This window comes from Sinocyclocheilus grahami, unplaced genomic scaffold, assembly GCF_001515645.1.
Source record: "Sinocyclocheilus grahami isolate Dianchi unplaced genomic scaffold, SAMN03320097.WGS_v1.1 scaffold1416.1, whole genome shotgun sequence".
In the NCBI taxonomy this organism is placed as follows: Eukaryota; Metazoa; Chordata; class Actinopteri; order Cypriniformes; family Cyprinidae; genus Sinocyclocheilus; species Sinocyclocheilus grahami.
In genome coordinates this window covers 4,672-26,499 of record NW_015506595.1, presented here as the reverse complement: position 1 = coordinate 26,499, position 21,828 = coordinate 4,672, and the positions used below count along the sequence as shown (strand labels likewise).

At 36.1% G+C, this 21,828-nt stretch overlaps 1 protein-coding gene and 1 pseudogene across 1 annotated transcript; one reads left to right on the top strand and one right to left on the bottom strand.

Annotated features, from left to right (window-relative positions):
- The window catches only part of LOC107570102 (tyrosinase-like), a 15,734-nt pseudogene extending 9,791 nt beyond the window's left edge, over window positions 1–5,943 (top strand).
- Window positions 5,944–8,421: 2,478 nt separating this feature from the next.
- Window positions 8,422–21,525, bottom strand: LOC107570107 (NADPH oxidase 4). The gene is made up of 15 exons (XM_016256305.1): window positions 21,302–21,525; window positions 21,095–21,190; window positions 19,121–19,231; window positions 18,864–18,948; window positions 16,881–16,978; window positions 14,453–14,480; window positions 13,984–14,056; window positions 13,570–13,650; window positions 12,553–12,724; window positions 12,273–12,440; window positions 11,534–11,596; window positions 10,873–10,933; window positions 9,892–9,970; window positions 8,688–8,756; window positions 8,422–8,501 (listed from the first exon to the last, which is right to left on the bottom strand). The coding sequence occupies exons 1-14, from the start codon at window positions 21,356–21,358 to the stop codon at window positions 8,726–8,728; spliced, it is 1,203 nt and encodes a 400-aa protein (XP_016111791.1). The 5' UTR covers window positions 21,359–21,525; the 3' UTR covers window positions 8,422–8,501; window positions 8,688–8,725.
- Between the last annotated feature and the right edge of the window lie 303 nt (window positions 21,526–21,828).

Below are 21,828 nucleotides of genomic sequence, written 5' to 3'. Positions count from 1 at the left end.
GTAACTCGCATTACTTGTAATGAGTTACCCCCAACACTGTTCATAACTATGTTATATTTAGATTACTGCTCTTTCACATACATATGGTTGTATGTATCATGCTAACATAAACCATAGCTTTCACTGAATCTCAAACCAGCACTCATGAATATTAAGCATGATAAAAATAACTTTTTAGGCATTTGCAATAGAAATGAGCAGTTTCAACAACCCGTGTTATTTTAGTGTAATTTATCTACTGTTATAGTTTTTATTCATATTTAGAATTGTATTTTTATATTTTTAATTTCAATTTGGAAGTATTGGTATTTTAGTATTATAGTATTAGTATTATAATTTTAGTCGTTTTTATGTATGCATGTCTTTATAGTTTTTATTTCAGTTTTATTTTTGGGGGTGGGGGGGGTTTGGGCTAGTATATCTAATTGGCACAAATAACTATGTTAATACATCTAGTTGTATTTATCATGCTAAATAATCCACAGCTTTCCGCACTGATTCTGAAATCAGAATATTAAGCCTAATAAATAGCTTTATCTAATTTTCAATTTTAAACTTATAAAAAATTAAAATATTTCCAATCAGTCTCATTTTAGTATCACTTAGATACTGTTTATTTTTATTAATATTTTAAATCAGTTTTTTATTTTTATAGTTAAAGTTTTAGTAATTTTGTTGTCGTTTTTTTTATATAGTTTTATATATATGTGTATATATAATTTCAAGCAATTTTTATTTCAGTTTTAGTTTTGTTATTTTAGTACATCAAGTTAAACTAAATTTAAATGAGGAAATATTTAAAATATTTGTGTTTTAGTTCATGTTTATTTTATTTCAAGTAATGAAAATGTTTTAGGTTCTGTTTTAGTTAAATATAATAATCCTGTTCCTAATGTAGAACAACATTCTTGTAAATGTCATTCATTCATTCGTTCATTTTTAAATCACATTAACAATAAAAATGTTCTACCAACATTTCACAACCAAAATGTCACAATACATTTGTTTTATTAAACCTCACAACATTCTTTTCACTACATATTTGCTCAAAATATGCATTCATGCTATTATTTTCTCATTAAATGCAACTAGCTAAATTCTTTTATGGGCCACTCTTTGCATTATGAATGAAACGCACAAAGCGTTTGATTGTGCAGATGACCCCTGACTGCAGAGAGAAAGAAACCCCACGGCTGTAGTAATCCTGTGACGTTCATGCCATTGCTGGATTATCTGGACCTCGTGCTCACTACAGTAACATGTGACGGCTTATGATTTGAGAAAGCTAAGAGCACTGTACATGCAGCTTCACCAAACGCCACATGATAAAACATATGACACACATATAGAGCTGAATGCACATCATTAATAACAAGCGCATCAAAGAAGAACCATGCTATTAGTTTGGATAATGCGCCATGATAACACCATAGTTTGGACATGTACCATGGTATTCTTGGAGTAGTTTGAGGTTCAATACAAATTAGCCATTAATAAACTCTTAGAGATTTTATTCTCTGTAAAAAAAAAATGCTTTTGGAAAATTTTCAGAAGTGCATTAAGAGAGTAAAATGAATTCAAATGTGCAACAGTTTTTTTTGTCTATATAGTTCATTTTTATTTCAGTTTTAGCTTTAGTTATTTTAGTACATTAAGTAAAACTAAATAAAATGTTTCATGGCAACTAGCTGAAATAAAATACGTTTTTAAAATTGTTTTTTTCATTTCAGTTAACATTTCATTTCAAATAACATTTTTGTAATGATGCAGTATAAAAAATGTGTATAAAAATATGTAAAACTCCTAGCCTTAAATAATATACTTTGAAAACATCTGATACACTCAGACACCAAGGAGGGAATCAACTGTCTACAGAGCTTATTTTAGTACATTAAGTAAAACTAAATAAAATGTTTCATGGCAACTAGCTGAAATAAAATACGTTTTTAAAATTGTTTTTTTCATTTCAGTTAACATTTCATTTCAAATAACATTTTTGTAATGATGCAGTATAAAAAATGTGTATAAAAATATGTAAAACTCCTAGCCTTAAATAATATACTTTGAAAACATCTGATACACTCCACCAAGGAGGGAATCAACTGTCTACAGACCAGATTATTACAAGAACTTCAACTTTATCCACCAAGAAACTCAGAACAGCTTAGAAACTGCTTTGCAATGACCTGGCAACCACCCACAATCCTCTAGTATCATGCTGAGATTTGCACAGGCAAACGCCACTCTAAAATTGAGTTTTGATTTGTCATTTTCTTTTGCTCCATCTTTCTCTCTCTCTCTCTCTCCTCATCATCTGCTGCTGGCGTAGGCGTTCTTAAGATCTCTTAAGACCAGCAGGGAGGTGAAATGGCATCCAATTAACAAACTAGAAATGAGCTGTATAAGTCATTAGACAGAAAAAACTGCACAGGTTTACAAAACACCTTAATAACTCCTTGTTTTTAGGTGATTTCTTTTTAGTCTTTTTCAAAACTGTTTAGTGGTATGATCTTAATTGTCATGAAAATAATGTCACAATGAAAAAACGTAATAGTCCTAAAAAAAACAGGTTTTATTTCAGCTATTTTTATTTAATAAAAGTAATGATTTCATTATAATATTTATTTTAATTATGTATTACTAGAAAAAAAAATTAAACAAAAAATAACTTTGTTTGGGGCTGGTAAGATTTTTAAAATATAGATATGCTCACCAAGGCTTCATTTATTTGATTAAAAATATTGTAAAAATTGAGAGATATTTTTATGATTTAAAATAGCGGTCTTCTCTGTGAATATGTTGTAAAATATAATTTATTTCTGTGATCAAATCTGAATTTTCAGCATCATTACTCCAGTCTTCAGTGATCTTTCAGAAGATGCTGATTTGCTGCTCAAGAAACATTTCTGATTATTATCAATGTTGAAAACAGTTGTGCTGCTCAATATTTTTCAGGATTCTTTGATGAACAGAAATTTTTTTACTGTCACTTTTGATCAATTTAATGCATCCTTGCTGAATAAGAGTATGAATTTCTTCCACATAATTGAAAAAATTTTTACTGACCCCAAACTTTTGAAAAGTAAGGTATGATTATTAGTTTATTTCTTTTGATTTGTGTTCTTGACAGGTTGATTCACATATTACACCTTTATTGGTTCGATCTGTTTTGTTTTATTATGTTGGACTGTCTGCTGGTGTGTTAATAAGCGTCTGTTATACCTGTGCAGGTGATCTGTTCACAACCTGAAGAATACAACCAGCGTGAGGTTTTGTGTGACGGGTCTCCAGAGGGACCGTTACTGCATAATCCAGGAAACCATGAGCGAAAGCGTGTCCCGCGGCTGCCCACCTCTGCAGACGTGGAGTCTCCAACATGAGCTTTAGGAACGCTCTGGAAGGTAAAGCAACGGCACATTTGGAGTGAGAAAAACAGAATTTACACTTCTTTAACACCTCAGGCTCTAAACACTGAACGCATCACCTTTTCCTCAGGATTTGCGAGTCCTGAGTCAGGGCTGGCAGTAACGGGTCAGAGCTTGATGCACAACTCCTTACACGTCTTCATGAACGGATCCATCAGTGCAGGGATCCGCCAACGACCCCATCTTCCTTCTACATCATGCCTTTATCGACAGGTGAAATGCATACACGCATAGCAAACTACTAACCCTGAGCATTTTGATGCATATCTCCCCCATAAAACTGTGCAATAGTCATGAATGACAACTCAAATCATGCAATATTATATAAATATTACATACATTAATACAGGGATTCTCAAAACTTTTTGTCAGCCAAACACATTTGACCTAAAATATTTACTCGAAGCGCCCCTGTGGTTTTAATTTACACTGTAAAATTTATGGTAAAAAACCGGCAGCTGTGGTTACCGGAATTTTACCGTAAAAAATATGGTAGCATCATTTTAGGTTTTACGGTTTTAACTTAAATTTACAGTTAAATACCGTAATTTCATTAACTGATATAATGTTAATATACCAACCCACTGAAGTACTGAAATCTGTTTTGTAGCTTTGTAATACACTGATAACCACCAAATGCAGGAGGTGATGAGAAAGTCACATGATGAACCAAAGCACATCACAAGCAGCTTTTAAATAATAACATATATAGAAGGTGCACAGTGTCGTTCACACAAACACTAAACACCATCACGGTAACACACATGAAACTGAAATAATGCAATAAACATTCATTTAACAACATTAGGTGTAACACACAACCCTAATATACAAAACTGAGAAGAAAAACAGTTATTTCAACAACAAAAAACATCAAATTTGAAATGTAACGCAGGGAATTCTGGAAATGTCAATTTACGGTTATTCACTGTAAATTATATGGACTTTTTCACTTCCAAAAATGGTATACTACCGTGAAATTTTTATACCGAGTTTTTCACCGTATATAGTAGCGGAATTTACCATTAGCTATTTAACTGGTTTTTACTGTAGCATTTTTACAGTCTTTTACCGTTAAATTCACGGTAATTTTTTACAGTGTACTATTTCAATAATGTAACTATTTTACTACTGTATATTGACTTACTATACTTTTAAACTAATTTTGCATGGTTCTATGATGTCAGTTAATGCTCAAATGGCATGCAGGTAAATATAAATATATATAGTCTTTTTTTCAGTAAGTGTTTCATTTTTATGTACAGTACAGGGCTATTCGAGTTGTTAATAAAATTCTATATAAATACTTGTAATTTTTTAAAAGTTTTATTTTAATTATTTTTATTTTAAGATTATTTATTAATTTTAATTTTACATTAAGATTTAAAATAATTATTAGCTTTTCATAAACTCACAAATCAGCAGGGGTTTGCATTAATAAAAATATATACACAGTTTCTCAGATCTCTTTTTTAGTAGTTTTGTTTTGATTATTTTATTTTAAGATGATTTATTTTAGTTTTACATTTTAAAGATTGAATTATTAGCATTTCATCAACTCACAAACCCCGCAGGGATTTGCGAACCCCAGTTTGGGAAATCCCAAAGTTAAGTTCAGTGCATTTTAATTTGACATTTTAATGTGAGACAGACAACAAAACTTTAGCTTCTAAACTTTGTCTGGTTGAATTTAACGCAGTTTTGCATTTTTGTTTAATGCATATTTTAATTGTTTCATACAAATTCAACCCATAATCAGCAAAAACCTCAAGAAATTTCGAGGGTTGGCTTTTTTGACTTTTTTGAGCCAGTAAGAAACCATCTATAGCAACTGGCCAGAACAACCTAAAGCATATTTGAATGCAAAACACAACAATAGCGGAGAAGGTTTCACTGAAACATGAATCCAAACATGATTAACCTCATTCCCCATTGACTTTCTCATTGCAACTCTGCGTTTGTTTCAGCATCTTTGAGCAATGGCTGAGGAGACACCAGCCCCCCCGCACACACTGCCCCACCGCCAACGCCCCGATCGGACACAACGACGGCTATTACATGGTCCCCTTCATCCCTCTCTACAGAAACGGAGATTATTTCCTCTCGACTAAAGCTCTGGGTTATGAATATGCATATTTACAGGACCCAAGTGAGTCATTTGCATGCATTGAGACTTTCTTGCTTCTTCAGTCTCTCTCTGTTCTATATCACTTTTCTCTGTGTCAGGTCAGCGGTTTGTGCAGGAGTTTCTGACACTGTATATAGAGCAAGCTCGGGAGATCTGGCGCTGGCTGCTGGCCACGGGGATCCTCGGGGCGGCCGTGGCAGGAATTATTGCAGCTATTATCACTGTGGCGTGTCGCAGGCGGCCGAAGAGGAGAAAGTCATATGGGGAGAGACAGCCGCTTCTGAACAGCAGCGAAGAGGAGGAATCGACTTCATATCAGACTACATTGTAACCCTACAGACACGCATCAGCGAGGACGGATACGCCGTACCGACGGGAAAAAGACACAACAGCCAGTTAACTCAGGTCATGTGACAAACCAAACAAGGTCTCGCCTCTAAACCGGAGTCATGCAACAAGGGCTGCGTTCAAAATCTTGCTTTAGTATGCATAATGCCCACTACATACACTACTGTTCAAATGTTTGGGGTCAGTAAGAGTGTACTCAGCAAGGATGCATTCAATTAATCAAAAGTGACAATTCCACAAAATATGAAGCAGCACAACTGTTTTCAACATTGATAATAATCAGAAATGTTTCTTGAGCAGCAAATCAGCATGATTTCTTGTGACACTGAAGACTGGAGTAATGATGCTGAAAATTCAGCTTTGATCACAGAAATCAATTACATTTTGAAATATATTACAATAGAAAACAGTTATTTGAAATTGTAATAATATTTCACAATATTACCGATTTTACTGTATTTTTGATCATATAGATGCTGCATTGGTGAGCAGAAGAGATATTTGAAAAACATCAAAAAAATCTTACCAACTCCAAATATTTGAATTGTTTTGTACATATTGGTCGAAATATGCAGTACACAACCAAAATATATTATTGATAAAAATACTGCATCCCATAATGCCATGCGCTTGATTGGTTTTCCGGTTCCAGTGGGAATAAGCAATTTCACTGACCAATTGCCTTAAGCAATCTGACTAAAGTTAGATAATAGACTAAATAATTGGATTTAAAATGTAAAATAATCATTTTAATTTCCAAGCCACTCAAAAACGCAACACAGTGAGGTCATATGACATCAATGTTGCATACCAGTGTTTGAAATGCTTATTGCTTCACATGCTAATTAATAGTACACAATATACACTGTGCAGTAAGCTAGTATTCTGAACACAACTAAGGTCTCTAGTCAAACCAGTTTATTGATATTCATGGTGCTTGTATTGTCACTGTGTGTTTATATATATAATACACATACAAAGTAATATTAAAAAGATTTATATAAATCAGTGATTAAATGTAATCTTTGGCAGTGGTAATATAATAGCAGTGCAGTTCATTTAAGACTCAAAGTTATACTTTAAATATGGTTGTGTACGTTTGTGTTCATAAAGGTATACAATAAGCCAAAACATAGTATTAATAAACAAGACAACATGTGAAATGACATGAGGGCGAGTAAATTATGTCAGAATTTTTCATTTTTGGGTGAACTAGTGCTATTTAACCCAGGTTTTATAGGAATAATTCAACCAAAAATTTAAATTTACTTAACATTTACTCACCTTCAGCCCATCCAAGATACAAATGAGTTTGATTCTTTATCAGATTTGGAGATATGTAGCATTGCATCACTGTCTCAGCAATGCATCCTCTGCAGTGAATGGGTGCCGTCAGAATGAGAGTCCAAACAGCTGATAAAAACATCACAATAATCCACACTACTCCAGTCCATCAGTTAACATCTTGTGAAGCCAAAATCATGCGTGTTTGTAAGAAACAAATCCATCATTTGGATTCATGTAAGAAACAAATCCATCACCAGTCCTCTGTCCATAATATTGTTTCCTCCGGTGAAAAAGTCATCTGGTCTGAATCAGGAGAGAAATCTGCACAAAGCACCGTTTACAAGCCAAAACAGTGCAAAACAGCCCTAAACAAATATGATTTTGATATGAGATGACAAAAGGAGGAAGTGTTATTATGGATTATGCACTTAAATCTTGGAAGTTGAAAGTGTCTTAATGATGGATTTGTTTCTTATAAACAAGCAGCTTTTGGCTGATGTACTGGAGTGGTGTGGATTATTGTGATGTTTTTATCAGCTGTTTGGACTCTCATTCTGACGGCACCCATTCACTGCAGAGCATCCATTGGTGAGCAAGTGATGTAATGCAACATTTCTCCAAATCTAAAGAAGAAACAAACTCATCTACATCTCGGATAGCCTGAGAATGAGTACATTTTCAGCAAATTTTCATTTTTGGGTGAACTATTCATTTAAGGGTCTATCAAGGGTTGTGCAGGTTCATGTAGACAAACACTACATGCAGAATCACAAATATTCCCTGAATAAGAACGTAATTGTGCAAGTTTTCCATCTCATTACAATGTTTACCGGCTCTCCATCTCTTTGTCCGAGGATTCATTTTTAGACGAGGATGTGGTGCATGAATTCCAGACATCTTCATCCACATTTGTCTTCTCCTGTCTTCATTCCTCAGTGTCAGAGACTCTTTATTTGGCATTAAACGATGGGTTTGCTTGCGTCCCTCAGATGAAGGTCTCTTTGTTGTACTCAAATGCAGTTCCTGTGTGTGGGTTTGAATTGCATAGAGTGTGTAACGCTTTAGAGATCCCTTTGGGTCCACAGCAGAAAACCCCCACTCTTTTACTGCAGGACAAACACACACATCATCATTTTTGATTACTGCAATCATTAAAATGGCCCACATAACTACATTATTTCAGCCAATAATGGATGCATTCATCATACTCACAGCTGATTGGCTCTCCCTATTTCCTGGAACATGAGCTTCCATTTTGGCCGACCAATCCTAAGCCTGGAGCTCAAAAAACGGTAACGCTCCTCACCGATGCTCTTCAAAACACACAATGAAAGAAATTACTTCAGTATGACAACTGATATATGCATATTTTATTGTAAAATAATGAACTAGATGTTTACATTTTCTGTAAACAAAAGAATAATGCTCGCATCTACAAAACTCAAGTTATAAATTAATATTAAATAAGCAGTATTAAAAAAAGATATAAGCACACACACCTGTAATCCCCGAGTGTTACTGAGGTAGAGCTGAACATTCAGATAATCTGGTCGATTGTCCCGCCACAGCTACAGAGAGAAGACAATATATTTCAAGAGGATGTTTAATATTACACGTGCACTCTGGGGGCGGGACAATAAAGCAGAAGAACCAATGAGATTAGAGAAGACGCATGTGGACAGAATATCCATTTCCATAATACTTCCATACTACTCATGCTATTTCTGCAGTATGACAAACTGTGCACTGTGTGTGAAATTTCTGTATGCATGGAATACATTCTACTTACCTACTGCAGTATGCAATGAATTAGAATTCCATTCCAAATATAACTAATGGAATACTAGCATACTGATTCCTGCATACTGCACTGCATTGAGCTTACAAAAATATGTTCTAAGAACATTTTGCTAACTTTCTCATTAAGCTATGAAAACATTATATTTGGAAAATTCAAAATGTGCAGTTTTATCTTGTTTATGCAAATGTTTAGGGAACATTCTATTTGATCATTTTTGCAAACATTATGGGAAAGTTACTTTGGAATACTCTCTGTACATTCCAAAACAAGTAGCAACATTTACAAAATGTTACACGAACGTTCAACTGAAACGTTTCAGAAATAACATTCAATGAACAATGTATAAATAATGTTTTGAGAACATTATTAAAGACAAAATAACTTTAATAAACATGTTATGTTAATGTTACTGTAAAATGTTAATACATAACTTGCCCGAATGTTCTGAGAATGTTCCCGGTTACCTGGGTATATACTATTTTTTTGAAGCATGTGAAATGATATATGGTTATTTTGCATTCTAAATCCACTTTTATGTAAATTGTCTTTGTGGGCCAATCAAATCACAAGCAAAAAAATATTTTTGCATTGCATTATGGGATACTGTATTCTGTGCACTGTGCTATAGTTGCACACTGCATATCTTGTTAAATGTAGCAAGTCATTTGGGTATTACATGAAGAGCATATTATGCACAGTATACATGCTGAAATATTAGTACAAGTAGTATGCTATTACAAACAGATCTGACAACCACCCCACCAATCAGAAAATGATGATCCGCCCACACAATGCTGGAAAACTGTTCTGTCTTCCCAGGAAATGGCGCAGACAGAGGGTCATGACATTTAACCTCCTAATATACTGAGGGATCATGACCTTCATTAACGCAGCAGACTTACGTGGGGTATCTCCTCTGTTGCATCATGGGAAGAATCTCAGAGCTGTTCGACTTTTGAAGCAGCAGCTGAGAAAATCTCACTGAGGAATAACATAGACAAAAGAAAATCAACAATATATGTACAAATAAAAACAATATCAAATATATTTCAGAATGTTGTGAGTGTTCTGGGTGACTGTTAGCACATTGCTATGTGGTTGCGAAGGCATTTTAAATGTTTTTAGCATGTTAGAAAAATAGAAACAGTAATTGTGACTTTTTAATCTCACAATTTTGACTATTTCTCGTAATTGCGTTTACATCTTACAAACTCGCAACTGCAAGAGTAAAGTGAGAATTGTATCTCGCATTTCTTTTTTCTCGCAATTGCGAGTTTACATCTTACAATTCTCACTTTTCGCTTGCAATTGTGAGTTTATAACTCGCATTTCTGACATTATAACACGCAATTCTGACCTATAACTCGAAATGGCGGGAAAAAAAAAAGCAATTACCTTTTTTATTTTTTATTCAGTGGCAGAAGAGGGCTTCCATATGCTACAGAATGTAGCTAAGGATTTCTCGGCGGTTGTTAAAGCATTGCTAAGTAGTTTTTAATTTGTTCTGGGTGGTTTATAAGACTATTTTAGATGGATGTTAGTGCACTGCTATGTTGTTTAACACACCTTTACGGTCTCATTTTGGTCTCTAGATATGGATAAGTCCTTTATTGTAAATTGGTGGGATTTTTTGCCTGTTTTATCCCCCATGTGTATTTGCACTGGTATGTGGTATTTCTTTTAAGTATGTTTTCTTCCAGGAACTGTATCTGTAAAGCATGACAATGGAAAGTGTCTTGACACAGGACTGAGCCAACAAAAATGTGTGTGTAAGAGTGTGTTTTAATCCAAACTTCACACATTTTGACAGAAACCTTTGAACTAGATCTTTGAACTATTTATTATGCATGTGTGTGTGTGTGTGTGTGTGTGTGTGTACGCACAGGTCCAGTCTCCCAGCACTCTGAGATGAACACCAAATGTTTCATTCTTCCCTGTTGGACACTGAGGAACACAGTCAAACACACACAGAGAGCAGGGATTGAGTGTGAGGATCAGGTACAGTCATGCATTAAAGGAAACAGACCCCTGCGGGCAGAAAGACTCCAAGCAAAGTGTATGAGTGGGTAAAAAAGTTTTACTTGGCAGAGAATGCTAACGTATTAAGTGTATAAGTGTGGAGAAGGTTATTGCATGTTTCAAAAATGCTTTTTAATGGAAACATTTACATAGACCATCATGGAATGTTTAGTTTGAAAGAGAGTGCAATTTGATCCTATAGCAATCTTCAACAGTATTACATCATTGAAAATGCCTTCAGCACTGTTTATGAAGAAGCACATGTTCATATGCTGCTGTCAGGTCCTGCTTGTGCATCTGGAAATCATAACCTATGATATGATGCGAGTTCGAAATGAGTCAGAATAATAACATTAGTAATTGTTTTTGTATCCATAATTTGCTAGTCACTTTAGATAAAAACATGTCAACGTGCAATTAAAATGTGGTTATGAGCAATATCAATTAGCCATCATTCTATCATTGACGCACTCAAGATGAGTACCATCATGACTTGAATGCAGTAATACACACAAATGGACTCAATGTGGTAAGAGTAAAGGGATGGTTTTCAAATGACGACACACTCGGGCAGTTCAGCAGGATGTACTAGAGAAAACAACACAAAAACACATTTTAGACATGACATTAAATATGCATATTTACATAATATATATACTAACATTTACATTAAATGGGCCTTATACATATGTTTTTGAAAAACGTCTCCTCTGCTCACTGAATCTGTATTTATTTGATCAAAAATACAGTAAAAACAGTATAAAAGTGAAATATTATTACCGTTTAAAATCACAGATTTCTATGTGAATATATTGTAAAATGTAATTTATTTCTGTGATCAAAGCTGAATTTTCAGCATCATTACTCCAGTCTTCAGTGTCACATGATCCTTCAGAAATCATTCTAATTTTCTGATCTGCTGCTGAAGAAACATTTCTGATTATTATCAGTGTTGAAAACAGTTGTGCTGTTTCATACTTTTGTGGAAACTCTGATAGATTTAATTTTTTCATTCAGGATTCTTTGGTGAATAGAAAGTTCAAAAGAACAGCGTTTATTTGAAATAGAGATATTTTGTAACATTATAAACGCCTTTACTATCACTTTTAATTTAATGCATCCTTGCTGAATATAAGTATTAATTTCTTTCAAAAAAAAAATCTTACAGACCCCAAACGTTTGAAGAGGAGTGTTGCAGACTGAAGTTTTTCATTTAAAAATTTGAAAACAAACTTTATTGTAACCGTGCGGAGGCGGGGCTCACCTGTCCAGGGCGGGGCTTAAAGCCGCTCATCAGCATGCGCAATTCTACCACATCACATGGATGACTAACGACAGAAACTATGGTAACAGGAGCAGTGCTGCTTCTTATGAAACGATACAACCACTCGGCACAGTACAGGCAGAGAGGAGCTGAGACCCACAACCACGTCTAAAACACACACACAACGACTGATAATCATATACATATAGATGTACATACAAAACGATATAAACAACAACATGAAAGAATCAACTACTGCATCATTTAGAGACAGACAGACCTGAGGAAAATGGGGTTGAAAATGAGCCTCTTCTTGACAAACTGTTTGTGGTGCACCTGAAAACTCCGCCCCCTTCTCTCTTGCTGCTTTGTGATTGGTCCATGAACTGAGATTGTTGTGTGTGCAGCCGGGTGGGTGGGCCTCCACGTTTGACTGATACTTTAAAGCCCCCCTATTGAACAGAGAGGCAGCAATCTTATCGCATAAAGCATAAAGGTATAAAGGTCCCAACGGTAAATGTAAAACCTTAAGACCTTTTTAAGATCAACTATAGAAAATTTAAGGAATAATTTGAAGGGAATGCAATATGTCAAATGGTCTCTATCTAAATGTAAATGTCTTATATTAGACATTCAAAGCTTGAAAACACAACTTCCTGCCGATCTCCATTAATTTTTAAGTCAACACGACTGCTGTTCCTGAAACCACGCCTTCTTTCTTTGCGTGCACATTTGGGTGGCATTATGCTAATATTTCCACATAGTGATGTAGGTATGTGGGGGCGTGTTAGAACGAGCCGTTTTAGGTAGGTGGGTGTGGCTGACTCTTAACTTTTATAAAGAATATCTCTTTGGATTTGAGACTTTAGTTTTTGCAACTTTACAGATCTTCTTTATGCACCAAGAGCTTGTAACACTCCAAAGAGAAAGGAACAATGGAAATAAAAAAAATGTAATTCATAATTAAAAAATTAATTTTACAAAAATCACACTAATTAATAAATTTTTGCTTAATATTTTTTGTTTGATATTTGCAAATCTAAGACATAAAAAACCTTTCTTCCATAATGTAAGGGATTATGGGTAATAAAATATGCATCAAGTATAGAAATAGCATGCCATCAGTGCAACTCTTACGTACTATTTTCAGTTCATATTTAATGATTTGAGGACACACCAATTCTAATTTCACATACTATTTAAGTATTCAAGTTTGATTTTGTCCCCCCAAAATGTATTGACAATATTTTGCACAGTCGTTTGTATGCGTGTGAGGGAAATACACTGATAAACTCACCCTGCTACGTGGAGCATCAGAATAATGTAGAACACGATGAAGAGGTTGTGAGTGTACCAGAAAATCTCGTAACTTGAGACTCTGAGAAAAACACACACAATTGCACTCAAATAAAAAGGAGAGCGAGATAAAAGAACATGTAGCACAGCGTTCAGGTCTCTTAGATTGAACGAGACGCTCTTGAAGTGTCCTAAAGTGAACTAAAGCACCTCAATTATAGCAGGACAATGGAGAGGAGAAGCCCATCGGCCCCAGATCAATCAGAGGGGAAGAACCCCTCCGGGTAATAGTCTCGGTAATTACAGTCAAGTGTGTGTGTGTGTGTGTGTGTGTGTGTGTGTGTATAAAGTCTAGGGAGAGGAGACTAGGGTCACAGGCAGGTCAAATAACAGTTAAAAGGTTACAGGTTCTCACCTAATACAATAAGACGACGCTGTAAACATCAGAAACAACACCAGCACCAACAGAACGCCAGTAACTCCAGGAACTAAGAAAAGAGCCAAAAAAATCATGAGTTCTCAAACAAGGTCAAATTAAACATAAATAATAATATTAAAAATAATAGTAATAATAAAAATGACAAAATTACATATTACTACAGTTAAAATGAAAAATTTAAATATAAGCAATTCAAAATATTAATAAAATTACTTTTAGAAATTAAGTTGTGTGAAATAACTTGAAAGAGATATTTAAACACTTCAGCTAACAATCTCGCTTAAACACAAAATAAAAGGAGACACATCTGACAAAGTTAGAAGACTCTGTCCAAAGGCTTTTCAGTTAATCATCCTACATTAAATATCATAATTTCAGTTGCATTATATTAAATACAACACACTGATGTAGAAGTAAAAAAGGGAGATTTAGAAATGTGAATCACCTGTGCTTATGATGAGAATTCTGGGATCCTAAAGAGATAAAAACATATTACCACAGTTTTAAATATTACACAGCACAACTGTGTGTAATTCGATCTGTAGACATCATACTTTTTTCACTTATTTCAGTTAATGTCATAAAACTAGTGAGCTAAGCCAGTATCAGTACTGACTGTGTCGTGTAAACATGGCTGAACATGTTTAGCGGAGGAACAGACAAACCAAATCAATTGAGTAAGTCATATATGCTGGAACTGCTCCGATTGATAAAAATGTGTGACTTCAATCATTCAGTTCAATTCACTAGCAAAAACCAGATCAAAAGAGCCATTCATTTTCGTATTTGGATATGGCTTGTACTGATTTTAAAAAGCACGTATTGTGATGGGTGAAACTGAGCTTTTCGAAACTCCGAATCAGTTAAAACACTGCGCCGCAAAATGATTCACTGTTTAGAAGCGCTCCAATCGGTTCGCGTATCACGAATCATTTGATTCAGATCGGGACTTCAAATTGCATATTGCAAATCATTTTATCTACATCGGGACTTTGGACAATCTATGCTTCGGAACAGGTTCGCGAATCATTTTGCGAATTGAAATACTCACCATCTGCGCTTCGAAGTCCCGATCTGAAATGATGGTTCTCGATTCAATATTCAGATCGGCACTTCTGAGCACGGATCATGAATCATTTGATTTAGATCAGGATTTCGAAGCGTGGATCGTGAATCATTTGGAGCACGATGGATACTTTGGAGCACGAATCGTGAATCATTTCATTTAGATCGGGATTTCGATGCGGGTTCACAAATCATTTGAATCAGATCGGGACTTCGGAATGAGAACCGATAATTATTTGATTCAGATTGGTACTTCGGTTCGGGTCATTTGATTCAGATCAGAACTTCGGAGCTGGTTGGCGAATCATTTCAATTGAATGATCTGCAATCCGCACTCCGATGTCCCGATCTGAAATGATGGTTCTCTAATCAATATTCAGATCGGCACTTCTGAGCACGGATCATAAATCATTTGATTTAGATCAGGATTTCGAAGCGTGGATCGTGAATCATTTGGAGCACGATGGATACTTTGGAGCACGAATCGTGAATCATTTCATTTAGATCGGGATTTCGATGCGGGTTCAAGAATCATTTGAATCAGATCGGGACTTCGGAACGAGAATCGATAATTATTTGATTCAGATTGGTACTTCGGTTTGGGTCATTTTATTCAGATCAGAACTTCAGAGCTGGTTGGCGAATCATTTTGTAAATTGAATGATCTGCAATCCGCGCGCTCCGATGTCCCGATCCAAAATGATGGTTCTCGAATCAATATTCAGATCGGCACTTCTGAGCACGGATCATGAATCATTTGATTTAGATCAGGATTTCGAAGCGTGGATCGTGAATCATTTGATTCAGACCGAGACTTCGGTGCAGGTTCGTGAATCATTTGATTCTGATTGGCACTCCGGAGTGTGTATCGCAAATCTTTATTCCGATTTATTTTTATTATTAAACAGTAGAAAACATCAAACTATTAAGGCAGTACTGTTACAAAAACAAAACAAAGAAAGTATACACAAATACAAATCTCTTAAAGAATCATGAAACCCCGTTTCAGCACTGGTTAGTTCTCACCACAGTTTTAAAAAACGCAAAAAAAAAGTGGGCGTGGTGCGCTGCAGAGCGGAGGGGGAAGAGGGAAGACAGACAACACAAACAACTTCGGTTTCAGACAGTTCTCATAGGATAAGAACATGCAGTCTCATGAATAATCTATTAGACACCGACACGTCATCGATGCACTAGTCCTTTGCCACCTCACAAATTGTGACATCAACACGATGTAGATTTTAAACCTGGAAGATGAAAATAGCGCAAAAAAGCATAAAATTAACCAGTTTTCTCCAACAATTAAAATTAACGGATGCTAGCATGGTCTTCTATGATGTGCAACACAAACACCTCTGCTGAAATCTCTGAAAAAGTAGTCTGGGGTTTCATGATCCTTTAAGAAAATGAATCACAGAAGACCATAAAAGAGTGACAAAACCAGCAACTCACTTCAGTGTCTGACTTATATTATAATTACTTCTATAAGGTTTTTGTGAAATTTGAATTAACTCCTTTATCTGTTGTTTGACCTCTTCATATTTAAAGAGAGAACTCTAGTTTCTAGTCAGACATCGCTTGTTGTGATTTTCAAGCGTGTCAAATTTAGTAGAGATGCTATGACATGTCCCTACCGATATCCAGCGACTACTAAATTGTCCCTAGCAATAATTTTAATCAAACAATGAAATGTCTGTTGTCTGCCGTTATGTCCCCACCAATGTCAAAATCATACCTACGCCCTTGCAAAAACATTTTTAAAAATTATTATTCCAAACACAGAAAATTCATGTAAATATCTGTGATACCTGTCCTCGATACTGAGCGACATTGAGCGCAGGGAAATCCTCTGAATATCTCACAGAGAAACTGACCATGTTCACGAGGTGAGCGCTCACATGAACCACTGCAGACATAAACACGAACAAACACATAAACATCATCAACTCAGACAAAACACACACATGGAATGACAGCATGCGTAAAGTATGTGTGGAAGACAATGTAGCGAATTAGCTCATGGGAAATATGAATAATTAACCATAACTAGTTATAATTAACTATTCATATTTTAGATCCACTGTAGATATTTAGCTGACCACTCAGGGTCAACCGTCTTGTCAATTCTAAGAACGTTAATTTCCTGGTTAAAGGAAATAACTTTCTTACTGTACAATTCTATAAGTTTGTAACATAAATCTGCATGATTATTGACTCCGGTTATGAGTAAACAATGAACACGCCATGTGTGTGTGTGTGTGTGTGTGTGTGTGTTGCAGTTGTCATGGTAACAGGGTGCCTCAGAACTCTGTAATTAGAACAAGACCACAATGCACTGAGACAGGAAATGTGGGGGATTCGCAGACACAAGATAAGACCACCTGGGAATCCCTCTGGATATTCCTGACAAAGTATATATTTTTATCTCATTTGTTTGATTGGGTTCTCTTTGTCAACTTTCAGGACTTGCATGAAAATCTGATATGATTTGCAGAAATATAGACAATTCTAAAGGGTTCACAAACATTCAAGCAGCACTGTATATACTTTTGAACTAGCTTTAATGTTGTGTTCTGGTCTCTTTTTTTTCTCTTTTTTTGTTATTGTCTTTTGACCCAGAGAGGATTTTCTTTTTCCTGAAAATGCTAGTTAATGTTATTGCAATGCACTGAAACGTAACGCCTTTGCTCACACAGGGTGTGACAACTTTCCGAAAAACTTGGATAATGTTTGTACATTTTTGCCTTTTTCCCCCACATTGTTACACTTGTGGCATTCCCGGTCAGAAATCACTGGCCTACAAAAATAGCTTGTAAATCTCTCATTATGCTATATTATTACCAAATATTGGATTTCATTTTTTATCAACTTGTTTCCTCTCAATTAGCATAGGCTTTATATTTCTTTTTAGTACTGATTGATCATAGGCCTCATTGATCTGAGCTTATGCACCTCAGCATATGCGATGAGAATTCTGGTGCAGCATATGCACCATTGCAAAAATTATCCACAGATAATGCTTTTAATTAAATTAATTATTTAATGATTCATTTTTATGTCAGCTTTCATTTTAGTTATTTAATTTAAATTTAATTTAAATTTATTTTTTAATTGCTTTATTTTACTATAATAACCCTGTGACATACATGCATAAATACACAAAAACAGTGCTTTCAGACTCGACCCAAGTAATCTGTTCTTCCTCTCCCATGAAGTGAGTGTAATCTGCTGTCTGTCTGCGTGGTCTCTCTCATTGTTCTGGAGTCTGTTTGGTCTGTTCATTTACTGTCTGATGCATAATGTACCAACAATGGCCTTGCAAACCAAAAATCATGCTCAAAGCATTTTCCAAGCTGCTACAATAACACTTCTGAGGAAGAACTTGCTGCATTTGATAAAGTTTGTATCAAATCTTTTTCTTAAAACACTTTATCGTAAGCAAACTAGATATTTTGAAGCATAGCTGTTCTGCTCTGTTTATTTGAAGAAGTTTGCATCATTGATTCTGTTATTTTCCTATTTATTACTGTGAAGCTGTTTGAAACAATCTGCATTGTATAAAGTGCTATAGAAATAAATGTAACTTGACATGTTCTGCTCTCACAGCTTTCAATTTCACATTTATCAAACTCCTAAATATCATGTACAACAAGCAAACTGGTCACTTTATGTCATTCAGACAGTCTCTTCCTGCTATGTGGGCAGAATAAGCTGACCAGATCATGCAGAAACAACACAAACTATGGTCAGTATCGAGCGTTTGTGTTGAGGCATCTGATCAGGTTTCTCACCTGAGAAGACGCATATAGTGACTCCACACGCCACATGAAACGTCTTACTCTTATCCAGCAGCCGACGAACACATCTACCCATCACCTGACAGACAGAGAAAGAGTCCGAGTCAAAACAACCGTCATTCAGCATGGCAGCAACATGTCTTTGAATCTTTAAACTGCATATGCAGCATCTGAAACAGCATGCAATAAATGTGCATTTTTGTGACTGCATTTTTGTGAATTTCTCAAAGTGCACGTGATGTCTGTCTCACCCGCTGTGATCCTCGGAGGAAGGTAAGCAGTGATCGGCACATCGGCAGCAGTACCAGACTGCAGTTAAAGTTTAGAACGGAGGCCGATGCTCGACTGATGCAGAGGCCCAGCTGAAGAAACACATACACAGGGGTTAGAACAACAGTTTTCAAACTTTTTAATGCCGAGGACCCTGAAAATGCGAAAGATGCCGTTCCTACGTTGGCCGAGAGAGCGCAACACTCTGCACCTTAAAAACATGCAAATAGAAAACACCAGCAAATTAAGAAAACATCTTCATAAGTTTGACAGCACATGTGCTGCAAATACATACAAATAAAAAAAAATGTGCAGCAAAAAACAGAAACGTGCTGCAAATACTCAACAAAACCAAATACAGAAACGTGCTGCAAAGTAGCACAGACACTTGTTTCGGTTCCGTTAAACATTTTCGATGTGGTCTGTGCACATTTGCAGCACGCTTCTGTTTGTGTTGTGAGTATTTGCAGTGCGTTTCTGTATTTTGGCACGTTGTAAGTATTTGCAGCACGCGTGCTGTCAAACTGATGAAGATGTTTTCTTAATTTGTTGCAGGTGTTTCTTCATTTGCAGCGCGTTGAGCTCTCTCAGCCACTGTACGTTGCTGAAATATATATTTTAAAACTAATTTATACTGTGTGAGAAAATTACAATAAAAAAATTTTATCATGTTGTAATTGTACTACAGCCTCAGGAAATAATTATAATATTATCTGAAAAATATTTCATCTAAAGTAATTTTTTATTTTATTTTTTTTGCATTTCTAAAGAATTAAACCTGAAATCAAGCAGAAAATCTCTAGTATATGTGGGTGTTGGTATGTGCGTTGCAGCGTCGTTTGATCATTGTTTCTTGTACAGAGGTGAGCGAGTTGTTACACGTCTGTTAAGCTCTATACAGAAACTCAACAGCCTTGCTACATATGAGGGTTTACAGCCTCACAAACACATAGGCACAGTAAAACTGCTGCAATTGCCCAATTCTGGCATAGATGTATAAAAGTCTTAGCTAACACAAGTGTGGTTTGTTTTCGGAAAGTTGTGTGTCCCTGTGCAGCATCTTTCCAGGACATTAAACAATAACCTGTGACAACAATTACCCTGATTCATACAGGAGTGTTTGGGCATCCTGTCCATCTCACAGCAACACACAAACACCCAACACCATCTGTACACACAATCTCACACACTCTCTCTCACACACACACACAATCTCACACACTCTCTTTCACACACTCTCTCTCACACACACATACGATCTCACACACTCTCTCACACTCACACACACACACACAAACACACACAATCTCACACACTCTCTCTCACACACACACACAATCTCACACACTCTCTCACACTCACACACTCTCTCTCACACACACACACACACACAATCTCACACACAATCTCACTCTCTCTCTCACACACACACACACAATCTCACACACTCTCTCTCACACACACACAATCTCACACACTCTCTCACACAATCTCTCTCACACACACACACACACACACACACATAATCTCCTCAGCATCACACACACACAATCTCACACACACACACACACACAATCTCACACACACACACAAACACACACATACAATCTCACACAAAGGCGTAATGGTTTTTATACTGTAAATTGTATTTTCTAGCGCTCTACACCAACCCTACACCTAAACCTACCCCTCACAGAAAACTTTCTGCATTTTTAGATTAAAAAAAAAAAGCTTGTTTCCTCATGGGGACCAAAATATGTCCCCATCCTAATGGAATATGTCTCAATACACACAACAGGAAACCATTTTTAACGGTTTTAATGGTTAAACGTTGTAATGGTATAGTGGAAACCATTAGAATTTCTGTGATGTTTCTATTTTTTTCGGCAGACCTGTAAAACTCACACACCCCAAACTTGAAAACACAAACTTAACACATAAACTCAAGTTCTTACCCCCAGCATCTTGTGCAGATAATAATACTGCGCTCCGCTGAAGTACAACATGAATGTTCTCCAGAACAGGAAGACATTGACTGCAATCCAAAACATCTGCCCAAAACGATAAAAACACAACAATCTAAATGACAACATCTCAAACTCAGTGCATGCACCCATACAGACACTGCGACAACAGTATAGTGAGTGAATCTCTCATCTCACCATGATCAAGTGTTTGGGTCCTTCATTGGCCCTCCAGCTCTTCAGCGCGACGCTCATGATAGCCGCGCGCGCGGTCTTTACGCACCGCGATGCTAAACCTCGGACCGCAAACCGCCGTTAAACATCACCGGTGCAGCCGCTGGACTCTCCGTGCCGTGACGGTCACCCCGCCGGCTTCTCCGGGACTCCGCGTGCCGCTCATGTTCCCCGTCACGCGCCTCCCACCAAACGCCCGGTCTGGGGCCATCCTGTCCAGTGAATCCTGGGTAATAAAACAGAAAGAGCATTTTCTACTACTTCTAATAATAATAATAATAAACAATAGCCTTCATTTACAGAGCAAATACACAAAGTGTTTATATTTTAATAAAGTAAATAAGTCGAGATCGACAAAATAAGACTATCTATCTATCTGTCTATCTCTATCTATCTATCTATCTATCTATCTATCTATCTATCTATCTATCTATCTCTCTATCTATCTATCTATCCATCCATCCATCCATCCATCCATCCATCCATCTCTA